The 16,922-nt window shown below is 47.2% G+C and overlaps 1 protein-coding gene across 1 annotated transcript in view; it reads left to right on the top strand.

Annotated features, from left to right (window-relative positions):
* cactin overlaps window positions 1–16,922 on the top strand; it is a 35,161-nt gene that overhangs the window by 5,494 nt on the left and 12,745 nt on the right. Inside the window, exons 2-5 of the mRNA XM_070859789.1 lie at window positions 8,609–8,704; window positions 11,737–11,882; window positions 12,876–13,038; window positions 16,019–16,133. Coding sequence (XP_070715890.1) covers window positions 8,609–8,704; window positions 11,737–11,882; window positions 12,876–13,038; window positions 16,019–16,133 — 520 coding nt within the window. The remainder of the gene's footprint in view (window positions 1–8,608; window positions 8,705–11,736; window positions 11,883–12,875; window positions 13,039–16,018; window positions 16,134–16,922) is intronic.

The following is a 16,922-nucleotide window of genomic DNA, read 5'->3' as shown; positions in this document are numbered from 1 at the left end:
ACTTTAAAACGTAAAATCAAATTAAAATTTGGTTGCCGGGCGTGATGATGCACTCCAGTCCCTCCGGTGCCCACCTCTCGCGGAAGGCCGCGAGCGTACCGGTGGACACCGCGTGCTCCATCTCCAAGGACACCCTGGACCGGATGTAAGAGCGGAAGAGAGGCAGGCAGTCAGGTTGAACGACCCCCTCGACCGCCCGCTGCCTGGACCGGCTGATGGCACCCTTGGCCGTGCCCAGGAGCAGTCCTACGAGGAGGCCTTCGGACCTACCCGCTCCCCTCCGCACAGGGTGCCCAAAGATCAGGAGAGTGGGACTGAAGTGCAGCCAGAATTTCAGGAGCAGCCCCTTCAAATATGGAACAGGGGCTGCAACCTTGTGCACTCAATAAAAACATGGAACACGGACTCCTCCAGACCGCAGAAATTGCAGGCGGCCTGGGAGTCCGTGAACCGGCTTAAAAATTTGTTGCATGGCACTGCTCCGTGCACCACCCTCCAGGCCAAGTCCCCGATGAATAGTGGGAGGACTCCCGCATAGAGTGCCCTCCATCGGGGACCCCCGCTTCCTCCGGACGGCAAGATGGTACGCCATGGCGTGTCCGGACGGCCGGCGAGGATGGCAAAGTTGAGAGTGTGCAGGAGCAGCCCGTACAGGAAACCCCTCCGCGCGGAACTGAAAGGCACGATGGGGATTTCCCCGAGGCGGCTCAAGTTGTGAGGCGCCGGCCCCCAAGGGAGGTTCCGGAGTTTGGCGCCAATGAGGAATTCCGTCCGGACGGGGGTCAGTTCGGACAGGATCTCCCCACGTGCTTGAGCCTCCTCGATGCACCTAACAGAGTCAGGGCCCAAAGCTGTTTTTAGCGACTCGATGGCTTCGGCCGCGCGGCGGACGTCTGCTGAATTTAGGCGCCGCGCCAGCGTGCCTGGCGCCATCCAGCCCGCTCCTCCGCCATCGAGCAGGTCCCTGACCCTGGTCACCTCACCAGCCACAGCCCTCTCTTCCGACCGCCACATAAAACCTCGGTCGTGGAGGTACGGATTCCCGAGCAGCGGCTCCTGCAGGACGGCCGCCACTCCAGCCGACGGAGAGCTGCGCTTGGTGGAGACTTTGTTCCAGACCCTGATGAGTTCCTTGTAAAAGACAGGCAGCTCCCGGAGGGTGGTCCTGACACCCCCCAAGTTCACAAACAGGAGCTGCGTGTCGTAATTGAGGTCGCGCTGCTGGCGGAAGAAATACGTCGCCAGAGCGCACCACCTAGGAGGGGGCTCGACGTAAAGGTATCTCTGCAGGGTCTGAAGACGGAAAGTCGCGAGCTGGGCGCTGACGCACACCAACGACTGACCGTCCAACTCAAGCGGGAGACTCAAGACCGCGGCAGAGACCCAGTGCTTCCTGTTGTTCCAGAAGAAGTCCACCAGCTTCTTCTGTATCTTGGCGTCCTTGTGCATGAAACTCTTTTTGGAGTTCACCTGCAAAACATAAAACATTAAACGGTGCCACCCAACCTGGGTGACACTCCAGACATTTACAAGGCCCTTTTTTTCCCCCCCTTTTTTTTGTTTTTTTTTGTGTTTTTCTTTCTTTTTTTTTTTGGGCACTAAAATCACAATTTTCCCAGTGCCCCCTATAAAAGGGAAGGGGGACACTAAAAGCACCGGCAATTAAAACAAATTAACTTTAAAACGTAAAATCAAATTAAAATTTGGTTGCCGGGCGTGATGATGCACTCCAGTCCCTCCGGTGCCCACCTCTCGCGGAAGGCCGCGAGCGTACCGGTGGACACCGCGTGCTCCATCTCCAAGGACACCCTGGATCGGATGTAAGAGCGGAAGAGAGGCAGGCAGTCAGGTTGAACGACCCCCTCGACCGCCCGCTGCCTGGACCGGCTGATGGCACCCTTGGCCGTGCCCAGGAGCAGTCCTACGAGGAGGCCTTCGGACCTACCCGCTCCCCTCCGCACAGGGTGCCCAAAGATCAGGAGAGTGGGACTGAAGTGCAGCCAGAATTTCAGGAGCAGCCCCTTCAAATAGTGGAACAGGGGCTGCAACCTTGTGCATTCAATAAAAACATGGAACACGGACTCCTCCAGACCGCAGAAATTGCAGGCGGCCTGGGAGTCCGTGAACCGGCTTAAAAATTTGTTGCACGGCACTGCTCCGTGCACCACCCTCCAGGCCAAGTCCCCGATGAATAGTGGGAGGACCCCTGCGTAGAGTGCCCTCCATCGGGGACCCCCGCCTCCTCCGGACGGCAAGATGGTACGCCATGGCGTGTCCGGACGGCCGGCGAGGATGGCAAAGTTGAGGGTGTGCAGGAGCAGCCCGTACAGGAAACCCCTCCGCGTGGAACTGAAAGGCACGGAGGGGATTTCCCCGAGGCGGCTCAAGTTGTGAGGCGCCGGCCCCCGAGGGAGGTTCCGGGGTTTGGCGCCGATGAGGAATTCCGTCCGGACGGGGGTCAGTTCGGACGGGATCTCCCCACGTGCTTGAGCCTCCTCGATGCACCTAACGGAGTCAGGGCCCAGAGCTGCTTTTAGCGACTCGATGGCATCGGCCGCGTGGCGGACGTTGGCAGAATTTAGGCGCCGCGCCAGCGTGTCTGGCGCCATCCAGCCCGCTCCTCCGCCATCGAGCAGGTCCCTGACCCTGGTCACCTCACCAGCCACAGCCCTCTCTTCCGACCGCCACATAAAACCTCGGCCGTGGAGGTACGGATTCCCGAGCAGCGGTTCCTGCAGGACGGCCGCCACTCCAGCCGGCGGAGAGCTGCGCTTGGTGGAGACTTTGTTCCAGACCCTGATGAGTTCCCTGTAAAAGACAGGCAGCTCCCGGAGGGCGGTCCTGGCACCCCCCAAGTTCACAAACAGGAGCTGCGTGTCATAATTGAGGTCGAGCTGCTGGCGGAAGAAATACCTCGCCAGAGCGCACCACCTAGGAGGGGGCTCGACGTAAAGGTATCTCTGCAGGATCTGAAGACGGAAAGTCGCGAGCTGGGCGCTGACGCACACCAACGACTGACCGTTCTCCTCAAGCGGGAGACTCAAGACCGCGGCAGAGACCCAGTGCTTCCTGTTGTTCCAGAAGAAGTCCACCAGCTTCTTCTGTATCTTGGCATCCTTGTGCATGAAACTCTTTTTGGAGTTCACCTGCAAAAACATAAAACATGTATCCGTGCCACCCGACCTGGATGACACACACAAGACATTTACAAGGCCCCTTTTTTATTTATTTTTTTGTGTTTTTTTTTTTGGGGCACTAAAATCAAATTTTTCCTTTTTCCAGTGCCCCCTATAAAAGGAGAGGGGGACACTAAAAGCACCGGCAATTAAAACAAATTAACTTTAAAACGTAAAATCAAATTAAAATTTGGTTGCCGGGCGTGATGATGCACTCCAGTCCCTCCGGTGCCCACCTCTCGCGGAAGGCCGCGAGCGTACCGGTGGACACCGCGTGCTCCATCTCCAAGGACACCCTGGATCGGATGTAAGAGCGGAAGAGAGGCAGGCAGTCAGGTTGAACGACCCCCTCGACCGCCCGCTGCCTGGACCGGCTGATGGCACCCTTGGCCGTGCCCAGGAGCAGTCCTACGAGGAGGCCTTCGGACCTACCCGCTCCCCTCCGCACAGGGTGCCCAAAGATCAGGAGAGTGGGACTGAAGTGCAGCCAGAATTTCAGGAGCAGCCCCTTCAAATAGTGGAACAGGGGCTGCAACCTTGTGCATTCAATAAAAACATGGAACACGGACTCCTCCAGACCGCAGAAATTGCAGGCGGCCTGGGAGTCCGTGAACCGGCTTAAAAATTTGTTGCACGGCACTGCTCCGTGCACCACCCTCCAGGCCAAGTCCCCGATGAATAGTGGGAGGACCCCTGCGTAGAGTGCCCTCCATCGGGGACCCCCGCCTCCTCCGGACGGCAAGATGGTACGCCATGGCGTGTCCGGACGGCCGGCGAGGATGGCAAAGTTGAGGGTGTGCAGGAGCAGCCCGTACAGGAAACCCCTCCGCGCGGAACTGAAAGGCACGGAGGGGATTTCCCCGAGGCGGCTCAAGTTGTGAGGCGCCGGCCCCCGAGGGAGGTTCCGGGGTTTGGCGCCGATGAGGAATTCTGTCCGGACGGGGGTCAGTTCGGACGGGATCTCCCCACGTGCTTGAGCCTCCTCGATACACCTAACGGAGTCAGGGCCCAGAGCTGTTTTTAGCGACTCGATGGCATCGGCCGCGCGGCGGACGTTGGCAGAATTTAGGCGCCGCGCCAGCGTGTCTGGCGCCATCCAGCCCGCTCCTCCGCCATCGAGCAGGTCCCTGACCCTGGTCACCTCACCAGCCACAGCCCTCTCTTCCGACCGCCACATAAAACCTCGGCCGTGGAGGTACGGATTCCCGAGCAGCGGTTCCTGCAGGACGGCCGCCACTCCAGCCGGCGGAGAGCTGCGCTTGGTGGAGACTTTGTTCCAGACCCTGATGAGTTCCCTGTAAAAGACAGGCAGCTCCCGGAGGGCGGTCCTGGCACCCCCCAAGTTCACAAACAGGAGCTGCGTGTCATAATTGAGGTCGAGCTGCTGGCGGAAGAAATACCTCGCCAGAGCGCACCACCTAGGAGGGGGCTCGACGTAAAGGTATCTCTGCAGGATCTGAAGACGGAAAGTCGCGAGCTGGGCGCTGACGCACACCAACGACTGACCGTTCTCCTCAAGCGGGAGACTCAAGACCGCGGCAGAGACCCAGTGCTTCCTGTTGTTCCAGAAGAAGTCCACCAGCTTCTTCTGTATCTTGGCATCCTTGTGCATGAATCCCAAAAGGTTAGTTTGCAGGTGCAGCAGGTAATCAGGAAGGCAAATGGAATGTTGGCCTTCATTGCGAAAGGAATGGAGTACAAAAGCAGGGAGGTGTTGCTGCAACTGTATAAGGTATTGGTCAGGCCGCACCTGGAGTACTGCGTGCAGTTTTGGTCACCTTACTTAAGGAAGGATATACTAGCTTTGGAAACATAGAAAATAGGTGCAGGAGCAGGCCATTCAGCCCTACTAGCCTGCTCTGCCATTCAATGAGTTCATGGCTGAACATGAAACTTCAGTACCCCCTTCCTGCTTTCTCGCCATACACCTTGATCCCCCGAGTAGTGAGGACTTCATCTAACTCCCTTTTGAATATATTTAGTGAATTGGCCTCAACTACTTTCTGTGGTAGAGAATTCCACAGGTTCACCACTCTCTGGGTGAAGAAATTTCTCTTCATCTCGGTCCTAAATGGCTTACCCCTTATCCTTAGACTGTGACCCCTCGTTCTGGACTTCCACAACATTGGGAACATTCTTCCTCCATCTAACCTGTCTAAACCCGTCAGAATTTTAAACGTTTCTATGAGGTCCCCTCTCATTCTTCTGAACTCCAGTGAATACAAGCCCAGTTGATCCAGTCTTTCTTGATGGGTCAGTCCCACCATCCCGGGAATCAGTCTGGTGAATCTTCGCTGCACTCCCTCAATAGCAAGAATGTCCTTCCTCAAGTTAGGAGACCAAAACTGTACACAATACTCCAGGTGTGGCCTCACCAAGGCCCTGTACAACTGTAGCAACACCTCCCTGCCCCTGTATTCAAATCCCCTCGCTATGAAGGCCAACATGGGGTACAGAGACGATTCACTAAGCTGATTCGAGAAATGAGGGGGTTACCTTATGATGATAGATTGAGTAGACTGGGTCTTTACTCCTTGGAGTTCAGAAGGATGAGAGGTGATCTTATAGAAACATTTAAAATCATGAAAGGGATAGACAAGATAGAGGCAGAGAGGTTGTTTCCATTGGTGGGGGAGACTAGAACTAGGGGGCACAGCCTCAAAATACGGAGGAGCCAATTTAAAACCGAGTTGAGAAAGAATTTCTTCTCCCAGAGGGTTGTGAATCTGTGGAATTCTCTGCCCAAGGAAGCAGTTGAGGCTAGGTCATTGAATGTTTTCAAGTCAAAGATAGATAGATTTGTAAGCAATAAGGGAATTAAGGGTTACGGGGAGAGGGCGGGTAAGTGGAGCTGAGTCCACTGCCAGATCAGCCATGATCTTATTGAATGGCGGAGCAGGCTCGAGGGGCTAGATGGCCTACTCCTGTTCCTAATTCTTATGTTCTTATGTTCTTAAACAGCATGATAAAAATGATCAGTTAATATGTTTTGGTGTTGCTGGTTGAGGGATAAATATTAGACAGGACAATTCGCCTTTATTTCTTCAAATAGTGCCATGGGATCGCTTATACCCACCTGAACAGGCAGGAGGGTCGTTGGTTTAATCGTACCTCTGACAATGCAGTAGTCAGTGGCACCTCTGCATTGTCAAAGGTATCACTTGCACTGAAATGATTGTTAGTGATTCAATGGCTGATGGATCTTTTTGGTTCTCTTATTTATAGTAAAGTTCTCATCCTTATGTTCAGATGCCTCAATGACATTACTCCTCCCTAACGCTGTAACCTTCTTCAACCCTACACCCCGAGATATCTGCGCTCCTCGAATTCTGGCCTCGTGCGCTTCCTTGATTTTCTTCACTCCACCACTGGGGGCCATGCCTTCAGCTGCCTCGGCCCTAAACTCTGAAATTCCTTCCCTAAACCTCTGTCCCTCTCTACCGCTTTTTCCTCTCCTAAGTCATTCCTTAAAACCTACTTCTTTGACCATGCTTTTAGCCACTGTCCTAATATATCTTTATATGTGACTCCGTGTCAAATTTTGTCTGATTTATGCTTCTGTGAAGCGCCTTGGGACATTTTATTACATTAAAGGCACTAAATAAGTGCAAGTTGTCACAGGAAATCCACTTTAAAAAAAAAAATCTTTGTGATACATAGAAACATAGAAATTAGGTGCAGGAGCAGGCCATTTGGCCCTTCGAGCCTGCACCGCCATTCAATAAGATCATGGCTGATCATTCAACCTCAGTACCCCTTTCCTGCTTTCTCTCCATACCCCTTAATTCCTTTGGCCATAAGGGCCATATCTAACTCCCTTTTGAATATATCTAACGAACTGGCCTCAACAACTTTCTGCGGTAGAGAATTCTACAGGTTAACCACTCTCTGAGTGAAGAAGTTTCTCCTCATCTCGGTCCTAAATGGCTTACCCCTTATCCTTAGACTGTGACCCCTGGTTCTGGACTTCCCCAACAACGGGAACATTCTTCCTGCATCTAACCTGTCCAATCCCGTCAGAATTTTATATGTTTCTATGAGATCCTCTCTCATTCTTCTAAACTTCAGTGGATACAAGCCCAGTTGATCCAGTCTCTCCTCATATGTCAGTCCTGCCATCCCGGGAATCAGTCTGGTGAACCTTCGCTGTACTCCCTCAATAGCAAGAACGTCCTTCCTCAGACTAGGAGACCAAAACTGAACACACTATTCTAGGTGTGGCCTCACCAAGGCTCTGTACAACTGCAGTAAGACCTCCCTGCTCCTATACTCAAATCCTCTAGCTGTGAAGGCCAACATGCCATTTGCCGTCTTCACCACCTGCTGTATCTGCATGTCAACTTTCAATGACATCCAGGTCTCGTTGCACCTCCCTTTTTCCTAATCTGCCACCATTCAGATAATATTCTGCCTTCATGTTTTTGCCACCAAAGTGGATAATCTCACATTTATCCACATTATACTGCATCTGCTATGCATTTGCCCACTCACCTAACCTGTCCAAGTCACCCTGCAGCCTCTTAGCATCCTCCTCACAGTTCACACTGCTACCCAGCTTAGTGTCATCTGCAAACTTGGAGATATTACATTCAATTCCTTCATCTAAATCATACGTATATTGTAAATAGCTGCGGTCCCAGTACTGCACCCCACTGGTCACTGCCTGCCATTCTGAAAAGGACCCATTTATTCCGACTCTCTGCTTCCTGTCTGCCAACCAGTTTTCTATCCACATCAATACATTACCCCCAATACCATGTGCTTTAATTTTGCACACCAATCTCTTGTGTGGGACCTTGTCAAAAGCCTTTTGAAAGTCCAAATACACCACATCCACGGGTTCTCCATTGTCCACTCTACAAGTGACACCCTCAAAAAATTCTAGAAGATTTGTCAAGCATGATTTTCCTTTCATAAATCCATGCTGACCTGGACCAATCCTGTCACTGCTTTCCAAATGCGCTGCTATTTCATCTTTAATAATTGATTCCAACATTTTCCCCACCACCGATGTCAGGCTAACCGGTCTATAATTTCCTGTTTTCTCTCTCCCTTTTTTTAAAAAGTGGGGTTACACTAGCTCGCCTCCAATCCATAGGAACTGATCCAGAGTCAGTAGAATGTTGGAAAATGATGACCAATGCATCCACTATTTCTAGGGCCACTTCCTTAAGTACTCTGGGATGCAGCCTATCAGGCCCTGGGGATTTATCAGCCTTCAATCCCATCAATTCCCCTAACACAATTTCCTGACAAATAACGATTGCGCTGCGACAGATTCAAAGGAGCTTTGATTGAAAATAATGTTTCCTCTGTTGGCTGAAGACAGTGGTATGATTTTACAGTTTTTCCTATGTATTATGAGTACAGGTTGTACTCCGGTAATGTTACTGTTTTATAAAAAGGAATTTTTTTTATTTCTTGCATGGCAGGCCCTGGAAAAGAAAGGAATTAGCCACCTTGCTGAAAAGGATTTAAAGGACAGAAACAAGCGAATTCAAGAGGACAATCGCATGGAATTGCAAAAAGTATGGGCTAATAACTCTTAGATTTCCACAAACTTTCCATTTCTACTGTCCCTCACAAAGTGGCTGTAAATCTGATTTAAATGCATTTCCGAGCCATCTTCCCATAATGGCCTAAGTTAGCTGGAACTAACTAATGGATGTCCAAGAGAGGTAGAAAGTAAAATTTTTTATTGAAAGGAGGGTAATTAATTCAATATATAATCCATGGTGTTTTTTTTAAACACAAGCTTGATTTAGTTCTGTTATCTGTGAAGTGAACTCCTTCACTTGCTGGAAACTGACTCACCTCAAACTAGTCATGGTTTCTGTTAAATGACAGCTCCAAAGTTTGGTTCTGCACTTTAATACCTATTGGAGATTAACCCCTTTGCCATAACATTTTATTCATGTCAGAGTAAATATTGAGCTTAGAAGTTGTGCAGCTTATGAGTGGTTGCTAATGGGGTCTGTGAGCACATTAACTGTGAGCAATTTGGTGAAATGAATAGTTTCCCACCAGGAGTACAGGGCCCACATACTTCAGGTATGCAGTGAAGTGCAATTGTCTGTTGCCATTGGTGGCCAGAAACTCAATTCTACATGTATTTTTAAATAGCTAAAATCTCTGGTTAGTTTACTACTTAAGTTACTGTTCTGATTGTAGGTATTTCCAGGGAATTAAGAATTGATTGATTTAAAGTCAACACATTTGTTGGCATTTTTTGGGGTTATATTTTCTTTTATTTGATCCTAATGGATTAAGGCAATGCCCAAGGCTTGTTTAATCACAGTCTAAATCAAAATTTGTGGTCACTTTTCTCAATTTAGTTGATGATCTAGACATGAGCTTCTTGATAAAAGTAAAGTTGTTTGTGTTTGCATAGTTGGTAAATCTTGGAAACTGATGACTGAACTAGTGAGAGATTTGTTTGCAGTAGACCTTGTAGTGAACATGAGGGGCAATCGAATAATTTAATTATCACCTTTCTGATTTCATATGTAGACCCAATGTCAGAAAAAAGTTAGGTTTATTGATAAATCTGAGTTTTGTCAGTAAATACTTTATAGATTTCAGACTTGTTGACAAAGTATTGATTTAATATATAAACTGCTGACTCAACAAAATTAAACTTGCTGACAAACTGGTATTAACTTTGAAGAAAAGCTCCAATGAAAGATGAGTAAATGGAAACACGAGAATAGACGATGCATGGAGCATGTTTACACTTTTCCTAATGAAATCCAAAATTAGCAAACCACCTTCCTATGAATGAATAACAAAAAAAATCAAGAAATGTCCTTAGATTAAGAGCTGAGGCCATTTATGGACCCTAATTAATGTCAGCCGTGTAAGATCTCTGAATCTCTGAGCTTGTGAGACGATTCTTTCCAAACAATTAGAAGAGTTTATTAAAAACATACATGCACATTAGCAGCAGTGATCAGTTATCTTAAAAAGACATGCACATTATCAACAGTTATCAATTATGTTATAACAGCTACAATGAGGTTATAATAACGAGTGATATACATTACGTCCCTTTTGCTGGCTGGTTTGGACACACGACTTGCTGTTTTAGCTGGTCTTCAGGGATGACTCGTGTCGTGTGTCCAAGAGAGAGAAGAGAAGGGGGAAAAGTTACTGACTTGCGTTTTTTATATTCCTCAAGACCATTGTCCTCAGAAAGCCTCCCGATTGGATCTTGGCTCCAGGGCAGCTCCTTATTGGCTCTCCTCACACATGTGGCTGCCTGGTCTGGCTCAGCCATCTCTGATTAGTTTAAATGGCTTTCCAATACACAAAACCCATGCGGCAGCTCTGGGGGCTTCCATTTTATCTCAACACAAACAGACCTTTCCGTTAATCTATACTTTTAACATTTATACATACACATAATCAATTTTAATCATTAATAAACACTTTTATTCTTACAGCTGTGGCTCAGTAGGTAGCACACTCTCCTCTTGAGTCAGAAAGTTGTGTGTTCAAGTCCCACTCCAGAGACTTGAGCACATAAATCTAGGCTGACACTCTAGTGCAGTGCTGAGGGAGCGCACTACTGTCGGAGGTGCTGTCTTTCGGATGAGACGTTAAACTGAGGCCCTGTCTGCTCTCTCAAGTGGACGTAAAATATCCTATAGCACTATTTCGAAGAAGAGCAGGGGAGTTCTCCCCGGTGTCCTGGCCAATATTTCTTCATCATAGGCGGTCCCTCGAAACGAGGATGACTTGCTTCCACGCCAAAAGAAAGATGTGTTCACAGGTGTTTCAATGAAGAACCCGAACTACATCCTGAAGGATGGAAGATGCCTGTGCGTGAATTTTTTTAACGTTGCACACCAGCCACCACACGGGCTTGACAGAGCTAGGTCTTGGTCCAGTGGCAAGGATTACCCAAGACGATTGGAGACCAACTCTGCTGCATGGACCTAGTGTGCACACGTATCGCAGTGTGGACTGGCCCGTGCTGCCCCCTGGCCCCGAACTCGCGCCTCCCCTGGGCCCCGATCATGTCCATCTACAGTCTCTCGCTGCTCCTTCGCCCCGATCTCACCTCTCCTGCTGTATCTGCCTCCGCTCCAATCACCGACCTGGATCTTGCTGACGTCACTCTTCACAGCCGTCGCCCTCCTGCACCAGCTCGCGCTGGACCTTAAAGTGGCCTGCCTCCATGCTGCCCATGGCCGCCGCTCCTTTTATGACCCCGACCTGCCGCTGATGTTCCCTCGCAGGTCGGGGCCTCCACGCTGCATATTTATCCCTCAATCAACATAAGAAAACAGATTATCTGGTCATTATCACGTTGCTGTTTGCGGGAGCTGCCGCATTTGCCACATTACAACAGTGACTACACTCCAAATGTACTTAATTGGCTGTAAAGCGCTTTGGGTCGTCCGGTGGTCGTGAAAGATGCTATATAAATGCAAGTCTTTTATAATTGGGATCAGTAATTTTACTTGCCCATGTATGGTTGTACAGCAGTAGAAGTTGCCTTGTGCACTTTTTACTGTTCACTTTTGTTTAAATAAAGTTTTTACTCATGCTGCTGTAGGTGAAACAGCTGCGTCTGGAACGGGAGCGGGAAAAGGGCCTGCGGGAACAGGAGCTGGAGATGCTGCAGCGGGAGAAGGAAGCAGAGCACTTCAAGACCTGGGCAGAACAGGAAGATTATTTCCATTTGCAGCAAGCTAAATTGAGGTAAACCGGAATAGATAATGTTTCTTGGCAGTGGACAAGGAGACAAACGTTTCCATATTCTCTGGTTGAAAAGAATGCAGTTCCAGCTCGATTAGACTGTCACATCTGTTCAGTACTCAATACTATATCCTGCATTTCTGGAAGGGAAGCATAAGCTGCAATTTATACTTTATTACTAACAGATTTTTGGTGGCATTGCCCACGGTGAGTTGGAGGATATACTGTTTTATTACAATGGGGTGCTATCAACAAAGTGTTAGAGGAAGTAAATTGCAGATTGTATGCTAGTTGCAAGGTTTTCAAAATATTATACTCTGCTTTGATGCTGAATCATTCAAGAAGATGTATGAATGTTGTTTTGGTGAAAAATGCTAAACATTTGCCAATAAGTGTCTGTCTAGCTCGGTTATTTTAATAATTCATTCTGATGCTCAGTTAATAATTATGCTGTTTAATTCACAGCTGAGCCATGCAGACCACTCCTTGTTCACTCCTTGTTAAGTGAACTGACCTCAGAGAAGTGGTGGGACATGGGGATTGTCCTTGGGAGGAGGAAAAGGGGAAAATGCGCTGAGGTCATGCTCCCAATAGCTGCTACGTGATTTCTGCTGGAAAACATGTGTGCATAAAGGCAATAAAGCATAGCTTGAACTCGGAAGGGATTTATTTGTTTGCCGGTCACCAAGGGTATTAATAACAATGTTCAACTGGAATTCAAACTTCATTTTGAGCGTTTATGCTGTGTATGATGCAAGTGTTACTTCAGTTCAGTTATGAGGAGCATGAGTGGCTTATTCTGAGGCTAGGAAAGTAGAAGTCTGTTTGTGTGATATGTGCTTTGCTGCTACATTTAATGTGCGCGTCACAATCTGATAGCTATAACCTATCCAATTTTACTATACGAGAGAAAAAACTTTGAGTAAGAGCGTACATTATGTTGACGTGTATGTTCGTGAGAAGATAGCTTTCTATTCATTCTTTTGTTTGCTTTAGATCGAAGATCCGAATCCTGGGTGGCCGGGCCAAGCCCATTGACCTTCTTGCTAAGTACATCAGTGCCGAGGACGATGATCTCGCTGTAGAAATGCATGAACCGTACACATTTCTGAATGGGCTGACTGCGTCAGACCTGGAAGATCTGCTTGAGGATATCAGAGTATGAAATGCCACTTGACGTACAGTATTGTGCTCTCTTCATTGGTAACGTCTTGAGATTTTGTTATGGGAGATTCACATTCATCAAGTTTCTCCCTTAGTTAGCTCAGTTGTATCAAACTGCAGAAGGCTTGCCACCACCTTCTCGGGGTAACTAGCAATGGGCAATAAATGCTGGCCTTGCCAGTGACTCACATTCTGAAAGTGACATTTTTTTTAAAACTTTGTCTGTTTCATGCAATTTCTGTGCTGGGAATGCCTGATTTTGGTACTGGAAAGTGTCCCAGCACTGACATGCTTTTCCATGAGCACCATAAGCAAACACAAAGTTTCTCACAGCTCGATCTAACTGAAGCAATCATAATGACAGTCCCACCAGCAGTCTAGAAGTTGAGAGATTGCTTTTATTTTGCTGATTCAGCCTTGGACCCGATGAACTGCAGAACTGACAAGTGCTTGAGATGAAAATATTTAATTGTCTTGCCCCTCAAGCAGCAGAGATTTGACTGCAAGGGTATTCTTGTAAATTTCAGATTTTTTCTCCATGATTTAATTGATCCTCCGACATTTTAAAATGAGAAGTTAATGCAATTCTGAGGTACTGCCACTAGATGTCACTGTTGCACGAACCATTTGAATTTCTACAGAACTCGTGTAAACTGTTCAAAGCAGTTTATAAACTGGGGAAAAGATGGGAGGAAATTTGTGGGAAAATGAATCGAAGGCTAACTCAGATTTTTTTTTAGGAGGCTCTTGAAGATTTGGAGGGAGGTCGTAAGACGCAGTGGTTTGGGGAGAGAATTTTAGAAGGGAGTGAGGAAGTAATAGCTGAAAGTTTGCAAGTATAAGAAAGACATCTTGAGGTACAATGGCTTTATACAAAAAAGGATGCGGATCTCTTTTCCCCCACCCCCACCTGTGATGGATTGTACCTTGAGCAGGTTGGATACTTTGAAATTCGTTTGAAATTTAATTTTCTTATCGTGCTGTCAGCCTGAGATGGAACCAAAACATGGGAAGAGAGGAAGACATTTTTAAAGTGTTTTAAATTTAAAATGGGGGAGTACAGTTGGAAGCAAATCCATGGCACCATGGGAGACGTGGCTGAACTGGGGATTACAAGAAAGTGTAGAAATTCGATCGTCAGGGGGATAGATAGATGTTTCTGCAACTGCAGACATGAATCCTGAATGTGTTGCCTCCCTGGTGCCAGGGTAAAGGGTATCACCGAACGGGTGCCGGACATTCTGCAAGGGGAAACGGAACAGCCAGAAGTCGTGGTCCATGTTGGAACCAATGACTTCAGTAGGAAAGTAACAGGAACTAGGAAAAAAAATTAAAGAACAGAACTTCAAAGTTTGTAATCTGAACTATACCCGGTGCCACGCGAGTACAGAAACAGGAAGATAGTGCCGGCTGAAGAAGTAGTGCAGGAGGGAGGGCTTCAGATTCCTAGGACCTGACCAGGCCTGGGACCAGTGTCCTTGAGGGGGGATTAACTGGTGCTCTGGGGGAGGGTTTAAACTAATTTGGCAAGGGAAAGAACATCAGGACTCATCAGGAGAGACGAGGTGCGTAGAAAACTAGGAGGGTCCGAGCAGCAACGAATAAAGAATACAACAACAACTTATATTTATATAGCGTAGTGAAACGTCCCAAGGCACTTCACGGGAGTATTATGCGATAAAAATTTGACAACGAGCCGCATAAGTAGAAATTAGCATAGGAAAACCTTGGTCAAAGAGGTAGGTTTTAAGGAGCGTCGTAAAAGAGGAAAGAAAAGTGGAGAGGTTTAGCCAGGGAGCTCCAGAGCTGGAGGCCAAGGCAACAGAAGGCACGGCCACCAATGGTTGAGCGATTATTATCAGGGATGCTCAACAAGGCAGAATTAGAGGAGCGCAGACATCTTGGGGATGGGGATTGTGGGGCTGGAGGAGATTACAGAGATAGGGAGGGGCGAGGCCATGGAGGGATTTGTAAATCAAGATGAGCATTTTGAAATCGAGGCGTTGTTTAACCGGAAGGCATTGTAGGTCAGCGAGCACAGGGATGATGGGTGAGCAGGACTTGGTGCGAGTTAGGGCATGGGGAGCCAAGTTTTGGATCACCTCTAGTTTACGTAGGGTAGAATGTGAGAGGCCAGCCAGGATGAGCTGAGGCAAGGGCGGAGACGGATGATGTTACAGAGGTGGAAATAGGCGGTCTTAATTATGTGGTCGAAAACTCATTTCAGGGTCAAATATGACATCAAGATTGCAAAGTCTGGTTCAGCCTTCGACAAGTTGGGGAGAGGGATGGAGTCAGTGGCTAGGGAATGGAATTTGTGGCGGGGACTGAAAACAATGGCTTCGGTCTTCCCAACAGTCAATTGGAGAATATTTCTGCTCATCCAGAACTGGATGTTGAACAAGCAGTCTGACAATTTAGAGACCCTGGAGGTGTCAAGAGAAGTGGTAATAGAATTAAGAGGGGTTTTGATAGAACAAATCTGGAGAAACTTTCCTCTGACAAGTGGGTCAGTAACCAGAGGGCACAGGTTTAAAATAATTGGCAAAAAATCTAAAGGGGTAATGGGGAGCCATTTTTTTCCCACAAACGATTGTTACCTGAAAGACTGGTGGAAGCAGACTCTATAGGAATGAGTGGAACCATACTCCCAACAAAGAGCCAATACTTATAGGCGCGATGAGAAAATTGGTGAGGAAATTAATGGGCAGATTCATTGAGTAAAGTGGTAACATAAATGGTTTTAGTGAAGGCTGTATCCCTTTGTGGTTTGTTTGCTGTGGAAGTACTAATTAGACTATCGTTATGTGTTAAGAATGTTTTGAACATTTTGTGCCAACAAATCTCAAAGGAAAAAGCTCCAGGAATTAGAATATTGTATGATATAGAAATAGTAACATTAACATTATGTATGGCCTAACCAGGAGTAAGTTGAAGATCCTTGTGGGACTGACCAACTTTTTTTTCCCCTTAAGGTTTACATGGAGTTGGAGCAGGGGAAGAACGCTGACTTTTGGAGAGATATGACTACCATTACTGAGGACGAAATAAGTAACCTGAAAAAACTGGAAGCTTCAGGAAAAGGGCCAGGTAATAGGAAAGTAGCAGAGTATATTCTGAGGAGGGACAACTCCGAACTTGTTTAAGCAGAATTTCTTTATTGACCCTTTGTGCTGCCAGCACTTGTGATGCTAAAACCCTTGTATGATTAAAAAAAAAGCCACCCAGAAAAGATTGTTGTTTTTTTTTAATCTTAAATCTTTTCTCTCTCTTCTCATTCTCTCTAATTATTATAACTTTACTATTAATATCTATCTCATAAACCTTATTCTAATTCAATGTTTTCCCTCAAAAGTAACTTTTATTTGCCTGATTGTCTCTGCACTGCAAGGCCCACCACTCATTTTGGGATCCAAATGAAAAAAATGGCCTCAATTGGTTGAAAACTATCTCCAATTGATTGACATCCAGCTTCAAAGGCTGACTTTTCAGCCAGTTGAAACCTAGAGCAAATCAGCCTGTAACATGTTTACTGAACAATTTAAGAGTTGTCCACAGACCAAGTTGTATCATCCTGCATAGGATTGCTGTTAAACATTCGTTGCAATAGAAGCAAAATACAGTATGTTTTTCTTCTACCAAAAATGAAAATCTGGATATGTTTTAAAAAAAAATATATAAGCCTGTCGCTTCTGTGTAATCCAGTCTGTTAGCTAAAGCCTTGGTTTCTGTGATCTTATTTGTCCATCTGCAAAACCCAATTCCTGTCGAGCAGCTCCCAAGTAGTTAATTTTATATTCCTTGCCCATTCATTGTTGCTTTATAAATGTTTTTCTATTAATTATTTCCCCCTTCATACTAAGCACATTTTATATTTAA

This window comes from Pristiophorus japonicus, chromosome 18, assembly GCF_044704955.1.
Source record: "Pristiophorus japonicus isolate sPriJap1 chromosome 18, sPriJap1.hap1, whole genome shotgun sequence".
NCBI lineage: Eukaryota > Metazoa > Chordata > Chondrichthyes > Pristiophoridae > Pristiophorus > Pristiophorus japonicus.
The sequence above is the reverse complement of the archived record's forward strand: the minus strand, read 5'-3'. Positions and strand labels throughout refer to the sequence as shown.